The sequence below is a fragment of the Macrotis lagotis genome, chromosome 1 (assembly GCF_037893015.1).
Source record: "Macrotis lagotis isolate mMagLag1 chromosome 1, bilby.v1.9.chrom.fasta, whole genome shotgun sequence".
Classification (NCBI taxonomy): Eukaryota; Metazoa; Chordata; class Mammalia; order Peramelemorphia; family Peramelidae; genus Macrotis; species Macrotis lagotis.
In genome coordinates this window covers 793,029,975-793,049,996 of record NC_133658.1, presented here as the reverse complement: position 1 = coordinate 793,049,996, position 20,022 = coordinate 793,029,975, and the positions used below count along the sequence as shown (strand labels likewise).

Genomic DNA, 20,022 nt, shown 5'->3' with positions numbered 1-20,022 from the left:
TCTTTGTGTCTCCTTTGTAATTTACTTATCTATGTATGCAGTGTTTTCCTCTATTAAAATGTAAGCTCCTTTAGGGCAGGAAATGTTATTACTGAGTTCCTGGGAACTACTCCTATATCCTGCATATCACTGGAGTATAATAAATGCTTATAAAATGAAATCTTTTTACTGTTATGAGCCTTGGTTTCCTTCTTTTGTAATATGAGATTGGACCAGAAATCTAAGGTCCCTCACAATAATGTATTTGTGATTTTTTTTGATCATCTTTGTCCTGTTGTACTCCAGCTTTTATTATATTTTAATGTATCCAATCTGCTTCAGTAGAATACAGTAATTTTTTCATTTAAATAAATCTTTTGGCTAGTACCTAGCATAGTTAAGAAGTTAATGTTTGTTGAATAACTTAGTCATAGTTTTTAATATGCCATTTTCACAATATCAACATGAGTTAAAGAAGCTATTGTTAACCTTATTTCATAAAAAGGAAAATTGAGGCTTAGAGATTAAACTACCCCTCTATAAGGACAGTGTGAAATCAGTAGCACAGCCAGCTGAGACTAGCAAACATGTACATAAAAAAATATTACTTCCATGACTAGTCAGGGTTGCTTTGTCATTGCTATGCATTTTTCACTAGTTAGTTTGTGCACAACTCAGAAATTACCCAGTGATTAGATTTAAAAAAAGAAAGTCCTTGATTATCTCTGAATCTTTTCCTCAGACATGTTATCCCTTCTTTCAGTGTTTATTTTTCAGTTTGTTTATTCTTTCTTCTCATTTGTTTTTATGAAGGCAAACAATATAAGGGCTCTTTAAAAAAATACATTTTTAAAAAATTCTCTCTGAAAAAGAGCTGGGCACTTGGTGCTTCTGACAATTTTCTTCCAACACAAGCAGTACCCAGATTGGAATTTTGATTTTTAAGTATTTCAGTTCTTGCTTGGAAAATTAAATTCACAAAACAATTGATTATCGGTTATAAATGGCAAAAACACCATCTGGTCCCCCCAAAACGGCTAAATCCAAGTAGCAAGGGGGGGGGGAAGAATTGGAACTTCTAGTTGGCATGGAGTTCTAGTCCATGAAGCAGAAAATGACGAGCTTTACTATGAAAAAGCCGGAGTAGTCATAACTTGTATTTAGCGGCTGTGGGAATTTGATCCGTTCTTCACATGTTCCATATGTTAAAGCAATTGGCGAGAACCTCAGTGTGAACGAGTTGGGGGTGGGAGAGGAGTATGGCTAGTGGAAAGAAAAGCAAAAAATCTTAATGCTGAGTTTTTTCTTCTCAGCTCTTCTTCACACAGATGCAGCAGAGTCCAAAGGGTCTTAGTTTCCTACATCAGGAAAAGTGGCTGGTGCTACCCTTACCCCCCCCCCCCCCCACTGACACAGGTAGAGGAAGTTGTGTAGTGTTTCCAATGCCATCTGCATTTCTCTGCTGAGGTAAAGTCACCCAGCATTAGCATTTCCCACAGTAATATCCACTGTTATTCTTTGCCAACGGGGAATTTGAGTAGGTGTCCATTTCATGTGCCAAGAGAATGAAGCGAGATGAAAACACCCCACGTATTCTACTGTCCCCATATTGTGTTCTGGGTGTGGGAGGATTTGGGTCCTGGCTATACTTTTCCATAGATCTTGTTTCATAAAATATGCTCTACCATATAAGTGTTCTGTGGTCTTGTTATAAAAAGATTGTGAGGTCCATGAGAACCCCATGTTTTAAATTAGGTATCATTTTCACATTTATTTTTAACTCCATTCTAGTGTCTAGAACTCTTGGTGTGGAAACTTGCTCCTTTAAGCAGTTTGCCCATAATTATAGTTTTGGTGGGAGGGAAGGGTAGTCTTGGAGGTTAAGTGACTTCTCAAGACTGGTTCTCTTTTTACCATGTCAAATTGTCTCCACCATTTATTATTATCCCTTAACGCTAAATAGATAAAAATTACCCCACAACCCCTCTTATAGTTTCCTGAGATCATTTTTCTAGAGCTAGAAGAGACCTCAGAGACCATCTAGTCCACCTCACTCATTTTTGCAGATGAAAACCTATAGAGGCCTAAGGAGTTGAATTGCTAAACTCGCAATTAAGATGGGATTTGAACATGTGTCAGAGGTGGTATTTGAACCCCAAGATCACATTTATGACATAGCAGTAGTAGTAGTAGTAGTAGTAGTAGTAGTAGTAGTAGTATGGAGCCCCAATCCTCTGCTGGGATCGTCAACGTTCTTTCCGTTGCACCAATCTGCCTTCTCTATGCCTGCAGACAGTTTCTATCATTTGTTGCCTAGCCTATAGGAATAAGTGATTAGGTTCTGCCAAAGTAAACAGCCTCATCTGTGGCAATGAGCACAACAGGTCTTCTGAGTCCGAACAGTCCCCCCCACCCCAGGATGACACCCGATTATTGCCGGCCAGTTCCCCCTGACCCTTCTCTCTCCCATTCTGTTCTAATACAGCTAGTTCTGTCACCTGCTGGATGTTCGGGGGAGTCTTGGTAGATGGTCTTCCCTTCATAAAACAGGAGCAGCAATCGTGAAACAGTGTCCAGGGCTCTGAAGACAGAATCATCATCTTTGAAGGACGGTGGATGCATGAGGAATGAAAACAGGCTGATTTTAAGGGCAGCGACCAGCCCGGCCAGCAGCATCTCGGCTCACTTTCTGATGCTTTTCTTTTTATCATTATTATTTTCACCCGAGATGAGGATGAGGGGCTAGGGGAGCTCATTTCTGAGTAGCTGTCCTAGAGCACTCGCTCGGCCTCGGCAATTTGCATTCCCTCATCTCCTGGTCATTTAGCCACAGATAATTTGTCACGGTTTGTTTTAGCTGTTGTGATATTGATATTTATTATGCAAATTGTATTTCCTACATCTTATTGTTCTGCATTCTATGAATACTTAAATTATTATAAACCTTTAGACTTCATACAGCTCGTCCTTCAATTTGATGCTTGAGTAACAGAGGGTCAGAGCACACACTGGCTTCGGGAGGGAAAGAAAATAAGTAATTAAAAAGCAGACAAACAAGCCGGCTGCCGTCTCGGTGGAGAGGGGCAGGCGAGGCGCGGGCGCTGTCAGGGCAGCTGGCGGGGGTCCGGCCCCGCGGGCCCGGGCTGGGCTTGCCCGCTCTGTCCGGGCGGCGGCACCGGCCTCCCCTCGGCGGGGTGGGTGGAGATCCCGAGCCGTGGGGCCCCGGGCTGCGCGCCGAGGCGGCCTCCGGGGGCGGCCTCCGGGGGCCTGGGCCGCGGCCCCGAGGGCGACCCGCGAGGACGGGGCGGGGCGCGGCGCGGAATCAACAGCTGCCGGGAGGCTCCCGCTCCCCTTCCCACTCGGGCCGCTCCGCGCGCGCCTCCGGGATTGTTTTGTAAATCCGGGGACACGCATCCTCCCCCCCCCCCCCCCCGGGAAGGCGAGTGACGGAGGTCTGCCCGCAGCCCCCCCCCCCGCCCCGGGCCGGGCGCTCCCCCGGGGCCGCGACCCGGCCTTCGGGGGTCTCGCCGCGCGGGGAAGTTGGAATCCTTCGGCGGAGGGAAGGGAGAGGAGACTTTTACCTTGATCCCCGGGAAGCGAACCCGACCCTGATTAACATAAGCGCATTTGCATAAGCCCCTCCCCCTAGGTGGCGCGGGCGCGCCGCCGATCGGCCTGCGTGCGGTGGGGGGGCGGGGCGGGAGGGGCCGGCCAGGGAGGAGGGAGACCCCGGAGAGGAGCGAGCGGGAGGGGGCGCTGCGATTGGCCAGCGCCGGCTCCGCCCCCGACGCATCTCATTAACATCTAATTAGCGGGCCGGTCCGCCGCCGGAGGAAGAGGCGGCCGCCAGTCTGAGGCAGGTGCCCGACATGGCGAGTGCGGTGCTGCCGAGCGGGTCCCTGTGTGCGGCGGCGGCGGCCACGGCGGCGGCGCCCCCCGGGCTCCGGCTGCGGCTGCGGCTGCTGCTGGTGCTGCTCTCCGCCGCGGCGCTGATCCCCACAGGTAGGTGCCGGCGCCGGGGGCCGCTTCCCCGAAGCTCCACGCCGCCCGCCGGTCGTTTCCCGGAGGGGGGAGGCCGTTTCCATGACGACCGCCCTCCCCGATTCATAAATCCGGAGGGGAAGGAGCGTGCGGGGGAGCCTCGGCCGGGCGCGCGGGCAGAGCGCCCGCCCGCAGCCCGCAGCCCGCAGCCCGCGTCTGGCCGGGCAGCGCCGGGCGGGCACCGAGGCGCCCCGGGCTGGCCGGGGGAGGGGAGGCGCGTGGGCACCGCGGGATGCCGCCCGCCCGCCCGCTCCCTGCGGCTCCCTCCCGAGCCCCGGCGCCTTGCCCGTGACCCGCGCCTCCGAGCCGCGCTGCGGCTCTCCCTGGCCGGGCTCCAGGCGGCAAAGTTGCCCGCAGCCCCTCGGCGCCGCCGCGGGGAGGAGGCGCTCGGGGGGCCGGCGCCCCGCGCCCCGCGCCGCCCCTCGGGCGCGGGGGCTTCCCCGGCGGGGCCAGGCGCGCCTCCCCGCGCCTCCCCGCGCCTCCCCGCGCCCGGCCGGCCGCGCTGGCGCCTTCGGGAATGCAGAGGGCAGTGTTTGCCGCCGCTAACAAAAGCCAGCCGAGGCGCTTCCCCGGCGCAGGCCGGCCGCGCCCCCTCCCGCCGCGGGCCCCGGGCCCGGCGCGGCTCCGGCGGGGCGCCCGGGGCGCGAGCAACAAGTGGCCCCGCGGCCCGCCGGCGCCCCCGGCCCCTTTGTTTACACCATAGAGGACACCGGGTTGTGCCGGCGCTGCCCGGGAGCCCGCGCGTGTGCGTGGCGCGTGCGTGTGTGTGCGTGTGTGTGCGTGTGTGTGTGTGTGTGTGTGTGTGTGTGTGCGTGTCTGTGTGTGTGTGTGTGTGCGGGTGTGCGCGCGGGGCGGGGGCTCCCCGACAGCGGGGTCTGCGCGCCCCCCGCGCCCTCCTCCGCGATGCGCTTTTCCTGCGCGAATCCCGAATTTCTGAGTTGGAGGCAACTGGGTCCGGCCTCGGCCCCGCCGCCCGGGCCGCAACTTCCCGGGCCCGGCCCGGCGGGCGCCGTGGCCCCTCCCCACGGGGCCCCCTCCCCACGGGGCTGCATGGTCAGCTCGGCGAGTGCGTGTGCGCGCGCGTGGGGCAAGAGCCACGCTGGCCTCGCGGGGGAAGGCAGAGGGGCCGGGCAGTGCCCCCGGCGGGGCACCCCCTGCCAGGGCCGCCCCCGGCTGGCGCAGTCCCGGCCCCGTCCTTCCCTAAGAAGTTGCCTTCCCCGAGTGGGCTCCACGCCGACTTGTACAGGAGAGACCGAGAACTCGCCCGTGCGTGGCCAGGCTACATGGAAATCCTGTTAGCAGTTACCATGGAAGCGGCTTCCTGCTCGCGTGCAGCCCTGTGTGCCGCCGAGCAGATTCTGTTCAGATTAGGGAGGCATTGGGGCCGATTTGCAGGAGGGAGGGAGGTTTAGGAAGGCATTGGGGCCGATTTGCAGGAGGGAGGGAGGTGTTTCTGGCCGACTCCGCTCCACATCCCTTTTACACAGAATAATAAACACCGGGGAGCCGGCGGAGGCGCGGGCCCGGCCGCGGCGCGCCCGGACTCCGGGGCACGGCTGGGAAGCCAAGGGGCCGAGGAGGGTGGGGCCCTTCCAGCCTGGTCCGAGGCCTCCCCGTGCCAACCCGAGGGGACCTGTTGGTGCTGCTGCTAACTTGGCCGGCCGCTGCCATGCTCATCTACCCTGGAACAGCTCCACGGGGCCGCCGAAGGCCTCGGGGCGGCTCACCTCGATTGCCTTCTCCCCTGGAGCCAGATCCATCCGTCTTTGAAGGAGAATTCCTCCCAGTCCGTCTTGTTGGAGATGCATGTTAATGGCACGCAACTAAAATGGAGTTAAACTCACCTGTCGACTGTCTTGTTGCCCGTATTTTGCTGGCAGATCTGATAAGGTCATTTTGAAAGGAGTGAAGCCAGGGCAATGGAGCCTTCTTCCCTTCGGGGGTCTTCGTTGTAGGTGGCAGTTCCTTGGGTGGGCGGCTTAAGGTTGGGTCCTCTCTGGAATGATCTATCAGGGCTTCTGTTCCCAGGAAAGGAGACTTTGCAAAGCGCCACCTTTGGTATTGTTACGTCTCCTTCTTTCTAGTTGAATCCCTGCAGGAGGGACTCGCTCTCGTCTGTGATGGCTTTGATAAAATATCCCTCATTAATGCCACTTTATATTTACAGTGTGTCACTGGAGACACACAAGGCTTCATTTAGTGACTTGTGTGTCGAGACAAGCTTGCATTATTTGCCTGGGACATTTTGGAAGAACAAGAGACCCATTGAGCAATCTTTTGAAATGAACAAATACGAAAAAGGGGGGAATAAAAGAGCAGGCAGTTCTCTGGAACAAAGAGCTTTATTCATATGTATGTTGTACATGCTCTATCCAGTTTTCCCCAATGGCCCTCTTGGTAAAGGGGAGTGGGATAGGGAAGAAACAAACTGGCATGACACTTCCACTTCCTCCCTTCCTGACTTCTCATCCTTTTGGAGTTGGTCCGAGAGAAGATGAATCCAGGACAGACTGCTCATCTTCCCGAGACCCTCTCAGGGTGGAGAAAGGTGACTGATTTCTCCGCTTAAGAGATACTTCGCAAAACCCTCCCTTCTAACTCAGCCTTGCACATGGAGAAAATGCTACCTGTTGAGATGGATGATTGTAATTGTAGCAGGAAGAGATGACACTTTTGTATGACACCTGATAGCAAATGTCAGCTTAAGTTGGTTTGCAGTTGCAATATTAGCTCTTTATTTATTTTAAATTCTTTCATTTTATTGCACTGTTAGATTTGCCACTTGAAAACTAGGTTCTCCAGTGTTTTACCTTTCATATGTATATATATCTATATATATCTATATATCTATATATATATATATAAAACATTGCTTTTTTTTTTTTTTGGAATTTATTGTGACTTTTGCCCATACCTGTTAAATTTCGCTTCATGCACAGTGAATTTTTAATGCTTCTTGGCCTGGAGTTTTGGCTCACTAAACAATATTCAGGCTTTAAAATTTTTTCATGACATTGTTATGAATGTAAACCATCTTAAACTCTAGTTTTCCTTCCGTGTATGAGATCTTTAAATGCTGTATCTGCCACTTGGAATCCTCATTTGCACAAAAAGTAACTTAAAAATCAGATTCATTTTAATGGAAGGAACTGTTAAATCAAGTCAAGGGAATTGACTTTTGTGATATTGAAAGAAAACTTTCCACTATTAGGAGAGAGGTAAAAGGAAATAAAACCATAAAATTCTATCTCTGTATATATTCAGTTAAGAGGCATATTACTGACCGCTGTACTGGGCAGTTATTAACTGAGAAACAACCAGCATGGAAGGGAGAAATCACAGCGACATCTGTTGCAGAATTGAAAATTTGCTGCTTTGAGTTGAGAGCTAATTAGTCCCATATAAAAGCTTCTAATGGTATATGTCAAAAGCATATATATATTGTATGTATACACACAGATGTATAAGGTCATTTCTTTGTAAATAAAACTTTTAAGGGATTCCGAGGTCTTTCTTCATTTCACCTTTGAGGAGCCTGTGATATTCATAGACTCCCAGAAATTTAGCCATCAGAGAGATTCTTTATATCTCCGTCTTTTCATTTGATAATCTATGATGAAACTTTTGACTCTAAGGTTAAGTGGCTTGCTTAAGATTAAAGAAAAGTTGTCTTTGCCTACTACCCATTCAAGGATGGTCTATCTCAGATAAGAACATTTTAGAGTTTGGAGACTTCAGGGATATATATATATATATATATATATATATATATATATATATATATATATATATGATGAGAGAGAGAGAGAGAGAGAGAGAGAGAGAGAGAGAGAGAGAGAGAGAGAGAGAGAGAGAGAGAGAGAGATTTGGAATCATGAGAATTTACCAGCAGGGGGGAAAAAAGGACTTGTCTTTTGCAGGGTCCTATCTAGTGTTCAGAAGTGACCCTAAAACCTTTGGACTTAGTTGACCGTATACTGAAATTGAATAATATAGTATAAGCTGTCTAGGAAATTTTTGTCAGGAGGAGTAGGGGACTGTATCGCTGGTTGAAGTGAATTTGATTTATCTTAGCCGGATCGAAATTTATCCTTTCGCTTCAGTATTAGAATTAGGATATTTTCAGATAGGGATCAAAGCAGTTCTGAAGGCAACAATTTGATCTTTGTCATAAGTCATAAGAATGACTTATTAGTATCACTAATGATAATATTACCACTAATAAATGATTATAATAAAACTATTAATATTGCTAATAGCATTACTAGCATTTGTATTGCTAAGAGAAATATTATTAGTATCCCTAATAATTTCAATAACTGACATATATACAACATTTTAAAGTTTTCCAAAGTGCTTTATATACATCATCTCTCTTCCTTCACATTCACAGGCACATCCAATGCTATTGTTTTAGATAAAGAAGAGAGGACCAGAGAAAGGAATTATTGAGGTATAAATTCAATGGATAATAGATAGGCTGCTATAGAAGCTAATCAAGCACAGTGGATGAGATTGCCACCTGGACTGGGCTTATTTTGGAGTGTTACTTTGACTCTGAGTTAAATAGGGCTTTGGTTTTAGTAAATTCTGTTTGTTTGGTGTAGGATGTTGCCTTATTATAGTGCTTAAGCTTGGTTTTTATAAGTGAAGAAATGGAAGCTGATCATAGGTCCATTGGTCTAGAACTAGAAATGACCAAGGGTCCAAGTAATTCATAGAAAAGGAAAACAATGCCAGGGAGATTCAGAGACTTGTCTAATGACACTGGGATAGGATGTGTCCAAGCAGAATTGGAATCCAGGTGCTCTAGATTTAGCGTTCTTTTTCCATTCTGTCTCCCTAATCCTCACTTTTAGTGGCTTTGTTTTTTTTTTAATATCAATTTGGACATTTCCATTTATGTGAAGATGTCTTCTTACCTGGAAAAATAATATTAAAGATAGAAAAGTTTAATAGCGATGATGATGATGATGATGATGATGATAATTTATAAGAGTCTTTTGTTGCTTAGTATTTTCTATACAATCCCACTTGGTCCAGCCCTGGGAAGTATGTTGTTGCCAGTATTGTCATCCTTATTTAATAGATAGGGAAACCAAGGCTCAGAGAAGTTAAGTGATTAATCTAAGGTTGCTCAGCTAGTAAGCGGCAGGGAGTTGCAGAAGAATAGTTCTAGAGACCCGTTCTTTTAAGTAGAAATTTTTTATTTTTTATTTTTTTGCTGCCCTTGGCTTGGTGGTTTTAAGACATTTTAATCGTATGTTAGTATTTTAAAATATCACTGGCTTTTGTCCTTATGTTTGTAAGTGTAAGAAACAATGGAAACAAAAGAAAAATGTGATTATTCTCTCCTTTTGCCATTTCAAACTGACTATCTTAAGTGTTTACATTCCATAATTTATAACCAATGTAATTACAAAATATTGGTACTTAAGGCCTGTATGAAAAATGTGTCTGTTTTGTGTTTAATTTTTTTGGAAGGGCAGAGAGGAGAGAAAAAAAAGACTGAACTACATTTAACAGTACATTTTTGCATTTATTTAAAGCCAGTATAACTTTTTAAATGTGGTCCAAAGTGTTGGAATGCTTTAGTGGTAATCCTCTGAGCTTTTTTCTGCCCTCCTATTAAAAACAGTTGGTTCCATTTTCAGAGAGATTCATGGGATGTGAGTTTCAGAAAAAGTCTTTTTCTTGAGATTGTATTTAATGTGGACCAAAAATGTGAAACATTTGATTTTCTGGTATTCAGCCAAACAAGTAATTGCAGATATGATGGTTTAGTGGGGTACGAACTGAGCTGGCCAGGTAAAGCTGCTGCATCTCTCCTGGGGAATTGGACTAGGTACCAGAAAGCACAAAGGAATGCCTACATTGAGTGTTTGGGGAGTGCCACCAAAATCAAATAAAAAGCTTTTGTTTGGAAACCATCAATGAAGGAAGGAACCCACTGGAATGTTTGTAATTACAAGTGGTACCTCCTTGTTTAAATTTCAGAAGCCACAGTTTCTTTTTTCAGAGGTTTAAATTGCATGCTCCAGCCAGCAGCTGCTGTTGTGGTTAATGGGCAGTTTCTCTTTGATGATCTTCCAGTGCTGGCTCTCAAAAGCTTTGGTACAGTTGACTCCCAACTTGGGTTAGAAGAGAGAGGTGTGGATATTTATGTTTCTGTACAGCCAAGTGATGCGTGACCTGCATGGCTCAAAAAGAGAAATTGGCTAAGACAGAGGGAAATTGGGTAAATTTTTTTTTTAAAGCGTATAGCAAAAGGATGTCTAAAGTATAGGCATAATGGTGATCAGCTCTCACTGGCATAAAAAGCCCTTGCAATTGAATAGAAAAAAATGTTTTGCACCTGCTTTCTTGGAATGTAATCAATTGACCTCAAACTTTGATTTAGCTATTTCAGAAACATTAAGTAGGCTTAAAAGGTAATGAACTGAGAGATGAACTGCTTGGAGCGCTAATGATAACAATAATGGCAACAATGATAAAACTGGCATTTACAAAACACCTTAAGGTTTGCAAAAGCCCTTGACATATTTCCTCATTTCAGCTTCCCTGCAAACACTGTAAAGAGAAATGACCCCCATTTTATAGATGAAGAAACTGAGGTTCAGAGACCTTAAGTTGACATGGAGTCTGAACCCAACTCCAGGAGGAGGTTCTCTGCTCAATCTGCTGACTTGAAAGATTCTAGGACAAGTAGTATTTTTTTTAAGGTTTTTGCAAGACAGATGGGGTTAAGTGGCTTGCCCAAGGCCACACAGCTAGGTAATTATTAAGTGTCTGAGACCGGATTTGAACCCAGGTACTCCTGACTCCAGGGCTGGTGCTTTATTCACTGCGCCACCTAGCTGCCCCACAATTAGTATTTCTAAGACTAAGCAGGGAAAGCTTAGATCATGGAATGCTTTAAAAGGGCCTATTCCATTTTTAACAATGCAGCATCACTGTGTGGAACCTGTGGTTAAGTCCATGAGGTTCCATGAATTGTCTGCCAGTCATGAAGTTGTAGAATCTTAGTAGTTCAAAAAAGACTTGTAGCAGAACAAGGGCTTCCCTTCACATTACCTCTAATTACATTACTCCCAAACCTGAGCTTAAACCTTTCCAGTGATGGAAAGAAAACTCACTATTTTTAAAGGCAGCCCACTCCTTTTGAGGATAGTTTTCCCATTTTACATTGAGCCAAAATTTACTCCTGAAAATTAGAACCATTACTCTTAGGTTTACCCTCTGTGGCCAAGCAAGAACAAGTCTGATTTCTCTTCTCCTTGACACCCACCAAATACTTGGCTTCAGTTTGTCTTGCTCTTAAGATTTCTATCCTTGAGGCTAAAAAGCCTCCAATTCCTTCAACTTGTTCCTGTTTGGCTTACATTTCCTTTCCATCATAGTTACCCCTCCTTGAGGGCTTTGCTCAGAAAGTTTACATCATATCTGTTCCCATATGTACCCAAGCAGAATTCTTAATGACTGTGTTGCATGGCTCTGGTTAGTGGTAACTTGGAGGCTATTTTGTTCAAGACATCCTCTTAACCAAGACTCCTTGAAAGGTGGTGTGTACTTATATTTTATGAGGAAAATTGAGTGATGGGAGGAGAACTTTCCAATGAATTTTGTTTATAAATTACATTTGAGTTCCTTAAGATTTATTTTTAACTCATCTACAATTAAGGCAACAGATCCAGAGGGATTTCTGTGGAAAATGAGAGCTCTTATTCCTTATTACCTATAGTTTGTAATTCTGTCCACTGGTTTAGAATCAAATTTAACATAGCAAAAATTCAACCCATCATTTCCCTCAAATAGTTGCCAACCATTCCCATTTTTTTTCTATTATTTTGAATGACACTGTCTTTTTCAGATTCAGGGTCCTGGGTTTTAGAATCCTTGCTAACTATGTCGTCTCCATATTAACCATTCTTCATGTTTGTAATCTCATTGCAAATTGGACTTTTCATTTCCTAATCATATTCCTTCCTTCTTTTTTTTGTTGTCATTGTGATAGTCCAAAATCTTGATTGCTTCACCAAGGATAATATTGTATTTTACAATCCAGTCTTTCTGCTGTCAATCTTTGCTTTTTGACCATCCAGCCTACATATATCAGCAATAATCATCTCTAAATGTTGTTTTGACCATGTCACTCTACAACCTAGAAATGTGTGCTGGTCCATAATTGTATCTCATATCAGTTTCAGATGCCTCAGATTTTGCTTTAAGGCTCTCTTTCAATTGCTTTATAATGTCTTAAACCTAACTCCAGTCTTTCCTTCCATTTTCAGCCCAGTGCAGCCCTGACCCTGACCCAGACCTACTGAGATTGGAAGTAATTACTTTCAAGTGACTCTAGAGAAACTGAGGAAGAAAGAGGAATCTTTTGCTTGTTTCCATTGAACAAATTCGTCCTTAATCCATTTGATTTTTCCTTCATGATCTCTTCTGTTTTGCAGATGGAGAAAAATTGAGATCTCTCCTTGTTTACTTTGAGGAGTAACACCAATCAGAAAAGATTTCATCCTCATTTAATATGCATTTTCACTAATACTGGCATTTCTCATTCTGTTTTGCAGATTTATATGTGTTTTTTTAAATGCTAGACTTTTTTTTTGTCATAACATCTTTCTATTTTGATTATTTTGTTAATGAAGAATTTAAACTTTAAAGTATTGAATTTATTGTGCATGTTTCAGTAGACAGGGTTTGAATAATGAGCTTTACTGCCACATTAAAACAGTGTAATTGACTTAAAAATTACAAGTTGAGGAAATCAGACCTGTAGGGAAATCCATTTAAGCCACCTGTGGAAATAGGAAGGCTGCTATGGGTCAAAAGTCTCAGGTACTTTGTGGATGCTGCTGCTCTGGCCATGAATGAACAGAATACATCTTGGGAAGAGGAGAGGGCAGAATCCAAGGGAGACTGGTACCAGATTGAGTGTTAACTCTTCTCATATTTCTTGCCTTAAATGACTAAGAAACACATGTTTGGGGAACTGTGCCCTGATGGAAGGACAAGTCTCTGAAGTATTGGTCTGTATCACTAAATAAATATTTTCAGTAAATTAGGTTTCAAAACAACACTCCATAACTACTAATAGTCTCTAGCAGATTTTGGAGCCTCCTGGTAGGGCTCTCACTTTGGTTGCCTTTTTTTTTCTTTCTTTTTTGCAGTGCGGTGAGAATCTAAGAAAGTGAAAGCCACCAAGGAAAGCTGAAACATTCATTACTGACTCTGAGCAAACACTTTGGTCGAAGGCTCTTTTCATAGGTGTTATATGGAAGCACTATTTGTCACCATTCCTTCCCGATTTTTTTTTTTAGCTCAATACTTAGATCGTCATTCTTTCATTTCAGTCATACCCAACTTTGTTACTCCATTTGGAATTTTCTTATCAGTGATACTGCAATTTTTTCTCCAATCTATTTTACAGAGATGAGGAAACTTAAGGCAGGCAGATGACTTGTTCAGTCTAGTAAGTGTCTGAGGTTGGATTTGAACTTGGGTCTCCTAGACTCCCTATCTGGCCCTTTATCTACTGTGCTACTTAGCTGCCCTCAGAGAATTGTGATTTCGTCCAAATGGGCATTCCTTCCTTGCCTTAGTAAATGGTTTCATGAATCACTGTTTTCAAACACATTCTTCAGTAGGGATGGTAAGTCATCTTCTGATGAAGTGCCTTTTTTCTTGTTCTTCTGCTTGTTCATTGGTAGGTTAAGTGACACAATAGATTAAAAAAATTTGGAGCTAGGGTTGTCTCAGAGAGCTTTTGTAGAGAGAAAATGTCTATTGAAGTCACAGAATGAAGATTTAGGTTGCCCTAGCAGAATAGTGGGTTTTTTTTTTTTTGGTCCCTCAGCTGCATCTAAATATGAACATTAAGCCACGGACAGTTACAGATCATCAATTTGACACACCCTTCTGAAGACAAAAGAATATTGCTTTATTTTCTTGAAGAAACACTTAATAAACATTGGGAACTTTTGAAATAGAAACTCCCCCCAATTAATTAAGTACTGAATTATTTGCCTCAATAGTTTTATTTTTTTGAAAGGTTCAAGCGGAGATTAAGTTAAATGACCCTGAACTATATCTTTCTCTGCTTCTTTTGTGAAGGTGCTATCTTTTCAAACTGATCTCTTAAAAAAATCATTTTTGTGGGTAATTAGATGGATGTTGGCTAGTACTTTTTTCCTAAAGTGAAATAAGCACTAAATGAGACTAGACAAGACAAGGAGATCTGATTCAACTTACAGATAGCGAGATTAAAAATGTGATTTAGAAGTTACATTGGACCTGGAGTCAGAAAGACTTGAGTCAAATCCTATATATCAGATACTTATTAGCTGCCTGATCATCTGTAAGTCATAATCTGCTTCAGTTTCCTCATCTATAAAATGGACAAAATAATAGCATCTATCTTGTAGGGTTGTTGCATGGATGAAATGAGATGTTAAGCTCTTTGCAAACCTTAAAGCATAAAAGCATGTTGATTTTGGTTGTATAAAACTTATTTTTGTTGGAGCACAATGCTAATAAAGTATGTTACTGGTTAGAAAAGTGCCATATATATGCTTAGCTGATGTTAAGCATTTCTGCCTTAGTAGCAGTCACCATTATTGTAAAAAATATCTCTGGATACTAAGAAATACACATGTTGGAAGACTTCATGAAGAATATACTCATCTATGAGGTAACATCAGAAAGAACAGTGGCAGTCAGACCACACACACCTCTGCTTAAATTTTCTTTGGGAATAAGTAGAATCATTTTGGTGGAGTCGATGGTGGTGATTAGATGCTGTACTGGTGGGCACATAATGGTGGATGCTTTTTGAGAAGTTTTTTTTAAAACTTATTTAAAGCAGTGGGTTAAGTGACTTGCCCAAGGTCACACAGCTGGGCAATTATTAAGTGTTTGAGGCCCCTGATTTGAACTTAGGTACTCCTGATTCCAGGGCTGATGCTCTATCCACTGAGCCACCTAGCTGCCTCCCCTTGAGAAGGTTTTAAGTATCATTTATGAAATAATAAATCTCATTGCAAAACCATGCCTTTAAAAATAATTATCAGTCAGCTTTAGTGTAAGAACTTAAGCATGGTCTGTTGATGGAAATTAGGTGGGGTTCAGTATCAACTTGGCAGCAAGGTTTTTGCCACAAAAACAATTCACTAAAACATGGAGGGATAATGATATGTTCCTGGAAGGAGTTCCAAAACTGAAAAAAAAAAAAGCATGGATGCCTGAAGTCTGTATTAAATGGAGTATATTGATATTAGTACTGCTTGTTCTTTTCCATTATTTGTCAGGCATGTTGAGTTCTCAGTTGGGTTCTGTCATTGGACTGTGGCTATATACAGTGTTTTCATTTGATTTTATTTTACTTTAGATGTCTTTCTCATTCATATTTGAATCACCTTTCATCTTTGATGATAGTTCCCAATAGCTGTCATTATTCCCCAAACATGGTAGGGAAAATTTATATATGCTAACCTGATTTAAAAAATCCTCAAAAAGGTATAAGTAAGACTTGGATACTTTTTTTTTCATGCAGACTGTTTCATGATTATGGGCTAGCTTCCCAAAAGTTGATTTTTTGACCATCTTGCTTTTGACCTTTAACTCTTATCTAATTGGAATTAGACTTTATGAGAGTGATAAGTTGTCTTTTGTCTGTTAAATTGCAATTAATATCCTTATCAGCCCTATTTACAACGGAAGGGTTAAAACAACCATAGGTAAGCTTTTAGACTTATCAGCCATCTTGTTCCTAACATACATAGCTTTACAGCAGTTAATGCAATTGGCCTACTTTCATTTGGTACTGACAGAAAGTGTTAGGATATGTAGCTTTTACTGAGACTTGGAGAATGCGAATTTAGCCATCTTGTTCAAAGATCATAAAAGATGAAGATCCTTAGCTTATAATGTGTGTTTCCTGCTCATGCCATTCTGTGCTCCTAAGCCTGCATCTTTAGGAGAGATGGGTATGTTTAAGTTCATTTAATTATTATGGACCTGCTAGAGGTAGAAAGTAAGTCCTGTCTTTCATTAAAGGGCACATACCTAATAGACAGTTTCTATATCTGAACATGGTAGGGATTGAAGTCATTATAGAAGTGGTATCAGCATGTTAGCAACGAGCTAACAAACTGAGAAACTTATCGACTCTCCCATCAGCCTCTACCTTAGCTTATACCAGAGTCTTGTCTCAAAACTGATATATATTCTCAGAAGAGACATGGTGAAAATAGGGAAATTTAAACCCCAGGGTAACAGTTTTTCCTGTGCCGTAATAAAGATATATGTCGAGTCCGTGGCTACAGGATCAAAAAATAGATCATAGTAATCGGATCAAGCGTGAGAAACTGCTTGTTGCAGTGTCTCTGTTTTTTAAATGAGATGGTTAGCCTGTTTTTGTGGAGATGCTTACACTATTTGTAGTGGTCATGTCCAATCTTTCTGCCAGATACTAAAATTAAGTAAAATGAGCAAAATGATCAGATTTTTAATTGGAAAAAGGTTTGGTTTTTTTTTAAGTTTATATATGTTGTGTTTGTGTATATGTGTTCATTAGGAAGATGAGAAAGCAGGAGAGTGTATGTGCTTTCCCGTATTTGTTTTTAATTTAGCAGAAGTTTGGAGTTTTTTCTTTCCTGTGAATATAGAGGTGGAACCTTTTCTAACTGGAGTTTATTGCTGTAATATTTTTTTAAATGCATGTGTGACATTGATATATTTGTGACCTTGAAGAGACATTTTTTAAAAGCTATTTTTCTCACTACCACATGTGATAACTTTGGGGAAGCCGTCAATTTTGATCCCTAATCAGTAATTCCAACTTCCTGACAGTGTTGGACAGGGGAGGAGGACCTATCGTAACTTGGTTTTTTTATGGCTCATTCCTAAAGAGCTCTCTTCAGCTTTACATCCCTCTATTTAACCTTCTGTTTTCTCTGCCTAAGGCATGTAGGCAACTTGGTCCATGCCTTGGTTCTTTTAAATGTTTTGAGTTATGGAGGATTACAGTACTTTATCGATGTTTTCCTTGCAGCTGTGTGTGTGTGTGTGTGTGTGTGTGTGTGTGTGTGTGTGTATAAGTGTGTGTGTGTATAAGTGTGTGTGTGTATGTGTGTATATATATATATATATATATATATATATATATATATATATATATATATATATATATATTGTCTTAGGTTACACAGTTGTATTTGCTTAGATATTTTGTGTGAATTAACTCATTTAGTTTAGGTTTTGAGAAGAAAGATCTATCTTCCATGCTTACCAAAATATGTAATATTCTGTTTCTGTTTCTTGGTGGACATTTTTTCTAGGGATTACCTCCATAGAGAAATACTGCGTGTGAGAAGCACATAACCAACCCTCTTTTACCAGTATTACCTCCTGCAAATACATCAGTTGCAGTTTGGGCCAACTGACAAGCAAATAGATTTGATGCTTATATGCTAGAAAAATTATGTGTCTGAAATAAAATTTTTGTCAGCATGTTAGTGTGTAGTATATGATTCAGTATTGTCCAAGGAGAGGAAAAGATTAGTCCATCAATTCCATCTACTGTAGAATTAGATGGCGAAGGCTTGAAATACCGTATTGGAAAAAGTTGCATATAGTGCCCGATTTCTGATTTCTGTTTTCATACTCTGGATGTTTACATAAAAGCAAAGTGATAGTTACTTAAATAACCCATCTCTTCTGCAATGCTTTTACTCCTGAAATGTCCTCAAACTTTATAATCGGTTTCTGCTGAAGAAGTATAAATCAGGTCATTGTAAAGGTATTGACTTCAGGCAAAGGCACTTACAGAATGCTCACCTTCTCTAAACAAGAATGATCTCTATTTCCACATTAATATCCCTACGATTATATCTCTTTATCCTTATTTTATAAGGTGAGTAGAAAGAAAGTTGGGTTTTAATAGAATATATTTCAAGGTTATAGCTTTTTTTTTTAAATGATGTTAGGATCTCGTAAGATGTTGATTCTGTACTCTTCCTCTGTACTGGAGGAGGACACTTAAGTCAGATATGAAAAAGAATTGAAAAAAAGAATTTATAATACAGTTATGATGGGAAAGCTGATCAGTTATTCATTCAGTAAGTATTTATATAGTTAGTTACCGTGTATATAGCATTCAGTTAGATATAATGGAAGATACAAATAAAGTAGAAAACAGGCATGCCCACATTTTAGGAAAGACTAGTTTGATTAATTTAAGAGGGCATCCAAAGAATGATAATCAGAATGGTGTATGGGAATTCAGGACCATGCTATTTGAGGATCAATTGAAGGAGGTGGGAGGGAGATAAAAGAAATTCTTGTTAATTGAAAAAATTAATTAAAAAAAGACTACTTGCTTATTAAGGGATTCCTATCTAGGTACTGGTTGGACTAGATATCCTCTAGGGTCCTTTTCAACTCAGATTATATTATGCTTAGGCGTTTTTAGCTTGAGAAGACAAGAAAACAGTGAAAATGTTAAGCAATAACAGTACATAATGATATTTTTGCTAAGAAAATGTAAAGGGAGAGGATGTTTAGGGTGGATTGTGGTTAGTAGAGAAGATTTTTTTTTCTAATAGGTGAGTCATTATGGAACAGTAATAAGTAACATGTTAGGACCAGAAGGAACTTTCAGAGATCTCCTTATTTTACAGAAGAGAAAGTTGAATTACTGAAAAATTTCCTGGCAGGCTAGACCCTACCACCTCTTATGCTAGTATGGTTTATCTGCCTTTTACAGTAAACAGTACCTTCATCTTAAGTTTTGAAGAAGTTCATGGATACACACACACACATTTAAAGAAGTGAGTTGGGCATTTCAGTCATGGGAACTAATACAAGCAGATTTATAAGAATGAACAAGGGGTGCATAAAGATGGTTATGCTACCTTATGCCAATTTAAATACACATATTTTTTGGAGGGGCGTGAGTGCTGTAAGTGAATGAAATGTGAAAGAAACTTTTCATTTTAAATGGTTTTGACTGCCAGGTTAACATGAACAGGAGAATTTAAACTGGGGAATGAGGAGAGATGAGTTTGGATAGGTAAGTGGGACAATTGAGGACCTCAAACACAGTGGTTTGAGGTAGGAGGTAGGAGCTTTGATGTGATAGGAAATCAGCCAGTTCATTCCAGTGATTCTTGAGTTTCTCACATTAAATCCAAAGCAACATTCAAATGAACCTCATAGTTATCCATGTATTTGATCTAATAAAGGAAAAACAAACTGGTTTGCTTTAAGCTTGAAGATGAGTTTGAGTTGTTTGGGGAAAAGTATGCTGCTTTTAAAAAACAAATCCCAGTACAGAATAGGGAATAGTCATGATGGCAGGAGGAATCTAGGTCAGCTTCACGGCAACTCCCATTCTTTTGGTAGATTAATTTTTGCCACCCTGGTTTTCAGCGTGCTGTGCAAAGTCCGGAAAAACTGTGCATGGTTCCTTAGTGAATATTAGTCAGCAGGGGGTAGGAAATTAAATTGATGTGTGGGAGCATTTTGATTTACAGTTGAGTAGTGAGAGTGTAACTCAGTTCTAATATGGCAACATGCTGTGTTGTAGTCTGCATTTCCTTAACTCTTCAGTATAAAAGCCACAAATCTATATGAAATTCTGCATATTAGTTGTGGTTCATGACTGGTCTTTTCTTGTCTTTTCATCAGCCTGTAGGATTTAGACTTCTAAAGAACTGTTCATGATTGGATTTTAGCAGTGATGGGCATTGAATGAGCCTCACTTCCTGAGATGCCTTTGATTAAGGAGAAATTAAGTCCCTTTCCATGTTCACTGATGGTTTTAGTTGCTTAAGAGAAATTTGTGAGAGTAGTCAGGTTAGCATATTGATAATCACTTTGTTTTAGTGAAGTAGGGCTTTTGTGGGCCAGTTATTTAATATAAAAAACACTTTGCAAATCTTAAAGTGCTACATGAATGCTGGCTATTATTTTTATTTAGTTGATTTTTGTTGC

General features: G+C 42.1%; 1 protein-coding gene across 4 annotated transcripts in view; it reads left to right on the top strand.

The window, feature by feature from the left end:
* The first annotated feature begins 3,725 nt into the window (after positions 1–3,725).
* Positions 3,726–20,022, top strand: part of CADM1 (cell adhesion molecule 1) — a 340,937-nt gene continuing 324,640 nt past the window's right edge. Inside the window, exon 1 of one of the 4 annotated variants that reach the window (XM_074216729.1) lies at positions 3,726–3,981. In XM_074216729.1, coding sequence (XP_074072830.1) covers positions 3,849–3,981 — 133 coding nt within the window. In that variant the 5' untranslated portion in view covers positions 3,726–3,848. The remainder of the gene's footprint in view (positions 3,982–20,022) is intronic. The other 3 variants (XM_074216730.1, XM_074216731.1, XM_074216732.1) reach the window with 3 other exon arrangements.